General features: G+C 31.5%; 1 protein-coding gene across 2 annotated transcripts; it reads right to left on the bottom strand.

Moving 5' to 3' along the window:
* Nucleotides 1-1,048: 1,048 nt before the first annotated feature.
* On the bottom strand, nt 1,049-2,849 carry YL-1 (Vacuolar protein sorting-associated protein YL-1). Of its 2 annotated transcripts, none has more exons than XM_072527839.1 (7): nt 2,614-2,849; nt 2,431-2,560; nt 2,281-2,377; nt 2,022-2,201; nt 1,799-1,922; nt 1,520-1,675; nt 1,049-1,301 (listed from the first exon to the last, which is right to left on the bottom strand). In XM_072527839.1, the coding sequence occupies exons 1-7, from the start codon at nt 2,745-2,747 to the stop codon at nt 1,091-1,093; spliced, it is 1,032 nt and encodes a 343-aa protein (XP_072383940.1). In that variant the 5' UTR covers nt 2,748-2,849; the 3' UTR covers nt 1,049-1,090. The 2 variants fall into 2 exon arrangements, with proteins under 2 accessions (XP_072383940.1, XP_072383939.1); XM_072527838.1 differs by having other exon boundaries at nt 1,520-1,696.

The raw sequence follows: 2,849 nt of genomic DNA on the forward strand, positions 1-2,849 counted from the left end.
TGTATGTTGTATTTTGTAATCTATCGTATTTAGGTTGTGTAACGTAAGTTGTCCAATGTAGATTTGCGTATGTGTATTGTGTGTTGCATATGTATTGTGTATAAGATTGGGTAAGTTCACTAGAATTAATCCCTTTGCGCTTGGTATTCTAAACACTTATTTAGCGCTTGCTGGTTTGGTGAACGACGATTTTTTCTAGCAGTTGTCAGTAGACCAACACAAAATTTTAAATACAGCTGTAAGTCACAAGGCCAACAATTAAAGCAGTTAAGAAGAAAAAGTAATCAAAGAAAAAGAAGAATATTCTTGATTTAAAAGTTGGAGTGGTAATTTAAATATCTGTTGGTGCGGGTTGGATTTCTGTAGACTTTGGTTGTATATCCTGTGTCTTCTTTTATGATTAGCACATCCAGAAAAGGAAGCGAATTACTGTTTTCTTTTTCGATGGTGAATATGATTGATTATTCTTTATGGCTGATGTCAGTCATAAATCCATTCAATGCTTTTGGTCAGAGAGACCAAATGGAGAACACATCATCCACCACACTGTAGATTCCATCATCATCAGTAGCTCGACAACCCTTTCTGGGTTCTGGCTTGTTCTAGGATTTTCCGCCATTCTGTTCTTTGCTTTGTTTTTCCAGATGGTAATCTTAAGTGTTTTCAGATCTTATTCCACACTGTACTTTGTTCCATACTGTACTCTAATCATACTGTAGATTGCTTTGTTCGAAATCCTCCACCTGATAATAATGGAGATTAATGATGAGCCCATGGCTTATTCGAAAATTTGTTTACAGGTATCATTATCTAGTTGAAAATAAGAATTTCAGAACCTCTTTAAACAAATGTGTTTGATGTATTTAGACGCACAGGCAGCTTAATTTCATAGTTAGTATTTCTTCTAAATATGAGACAATAAATAAAAAGTCATTCGTCAATAATGCCTTATTTATGTGCAAAGAAGAAGCTGACGAACCTTACATGGATTTAGATGACAGAAGAATACTAGATATACTAAATATATACAGGAATAATAAACTAAACATAAAAATCATAATAATACTTTATTAGCCTAATTCGCTTAAAACTACTGGAAAGACACTTTCTGCTCTGTAATTATTTCGTTTCTTAACCGTTTCTTGTTTTGTGACAACCATTTCAAGAAATTCGCTACCAAGGGATTGTTCTTATCTCCGTGGTGTTCCATATAGTCATAATAGGCCAACCTAATTATCTTTAGACAAATTCTGTTGTGATATGGAACTCGAGTAACAGGATCGATATAACTTGCAGGTTTCCTGGAAAATGCATTATTTTTATTAGCTCTATAAAAATTATTGAAAATTTTCATTTATTAAAATATATTGTAAGTAGCATACTTTGCATGAAAGAAAGTAAAAACTGTGACCATGTAGGCAAAACATTCTACAGTAAACTGTAGGTTGCCTAATTTTGATACATATTATACATGATATCAAAAAAATATAATAAAAAAATGTTTTTTGTTTTTTCTTACCCAGTCACAGCACATTTTAATTTCTTGGGTAAAATTGGAGCTTGTTTAACATTAAATACTTTCTTGAAAGCAACATCATTTGGATCATTATATATTGTAATAAATGTTCTTTCACAATATTTTGGTCGGGTTTCAGTTACCTCTTCTTTAATAGTACTAAAAAAAAGTCGCAATGGTCTATTGACAAAAAACAAGTATTGTTAGGTTTGATAATGAAGTTTCAAAGAATTTGAAATACTGGAATATTTTGAAAAAATAATAAAATACACAAAATTGTACCTGTCTTTGTTAACTTCCTCTATAATAGGCATTCTAGTAGATCTGTATTGTATCACTGGACCAGAACCTTGTTTTTTTAAAGGCCTTTTTGCTTTCTTTTCATTCTCCAACTTCTGATATCTTTCTAAAAATCAACATGTTGCATTTATAAGAAATTTATCATTTCTTGTTTCTAGGGGTTTAATAATAGATCTGAATTGAGATCTTTAAATACAAATCTTACCTAAAGATTTTAAATTCTCCTGTTCAGTAATTTTACATTCAGCTAGAAGCTCAGCTTGTGTTGGTATTTCTTCTACCGACTGCTTCTTAACCTTCCTCCTCTGTTCAAGATCTCTAACCTTTACTCGTTGTGCTGTTTCTGCTGTCCGGGCTAGCGTTGATTTTCGTACCGATTTTCTACCTAAAATTATAATAACGGTCTATAATGTACATATAACAGTGTAGTAAATGAGATATTTACAATGTCCCATTATACTTACCAAGTGATTCATTACTAAAACTTGATAAACGTTTAATTTTTTGAGAAGTTTTTGGCGGTTTTGGTTGCTTCTGTTTTTCTTTTTTTGGTATTGGCTCCTACAACAAATCAATGTACAATATATAATGAAGTTAAAAAGATTCTGTAGTACTTTATATGCTTTAGTAACAAGTCTCCGTTTTTTCTTTTGATTCTCATCTCCTTCAGTATCGGAAACCGGCTCGTCATTTTCGTCAATACTAAAGTCGGAGTCGACTAAGTCTTCACCTTCTTCTTCAGCTCTAAAAAATATGATATTAATTGGGTATACTTCAAATTTGGAACAATTTATTACTCATATTCATTATCAGAAGCAGTTTCTTCAAAACCTCCATAGTTTTGTTTGTAAAATTCATCCTGGCATTCTTCTTCCTCGTCCAACAGTTTGGCCATACGATTGCCGGCATTATTTCGTCGTTCTCTTTGCATTTTGAATTAGATATGGAAAAACTTAATAAAATATGTAACTAAAAAACTTTATTTTCATCAAGATTATATCAAAATAACTTTATTATTTTGACGTTTGATAAT

This window comes from Diabrotica undecimpunctata, chromosome 4, assembly GCF_040954645.1.
Source record: "Diabrotica undecimpunctata isolate CICGRU chromosome 4, icDiaUnde3, whole genome shotgun sequence".
Classification (NCBI taxonomy): Eukaryota; Metazoa; Arthropoda; class Insecta; order Coleoptera; family Chrysomelidae; genus Diabrotica; species Diabrotica undecimpunctata.

Excerpts from the sequence above, each read along its gene's own strand:
- YL-1 (XM_072527838.1), bottom strand. The coding sequence starts at position 2,747 with ATGCAAAGAGAACGACGAAATAATGCCGGCAATCGTATGGCCAAACTG. Across the intron at positions 2,561-2,613 it reads GCTTCTGATAATGAATATGA|AGCTGAAGAAGAAGGTGAAG; the intron begins GTAATAAATTGT and ends CATATTTTTTAG. Across the intron at positions 1,697-1,798 it reads GAGGAAGTTAACAAAGACAG|ACCATTGCGACTTTTTTTTA; the intron begins GTACAATTTTGT and ends TTTTGTCAATAG.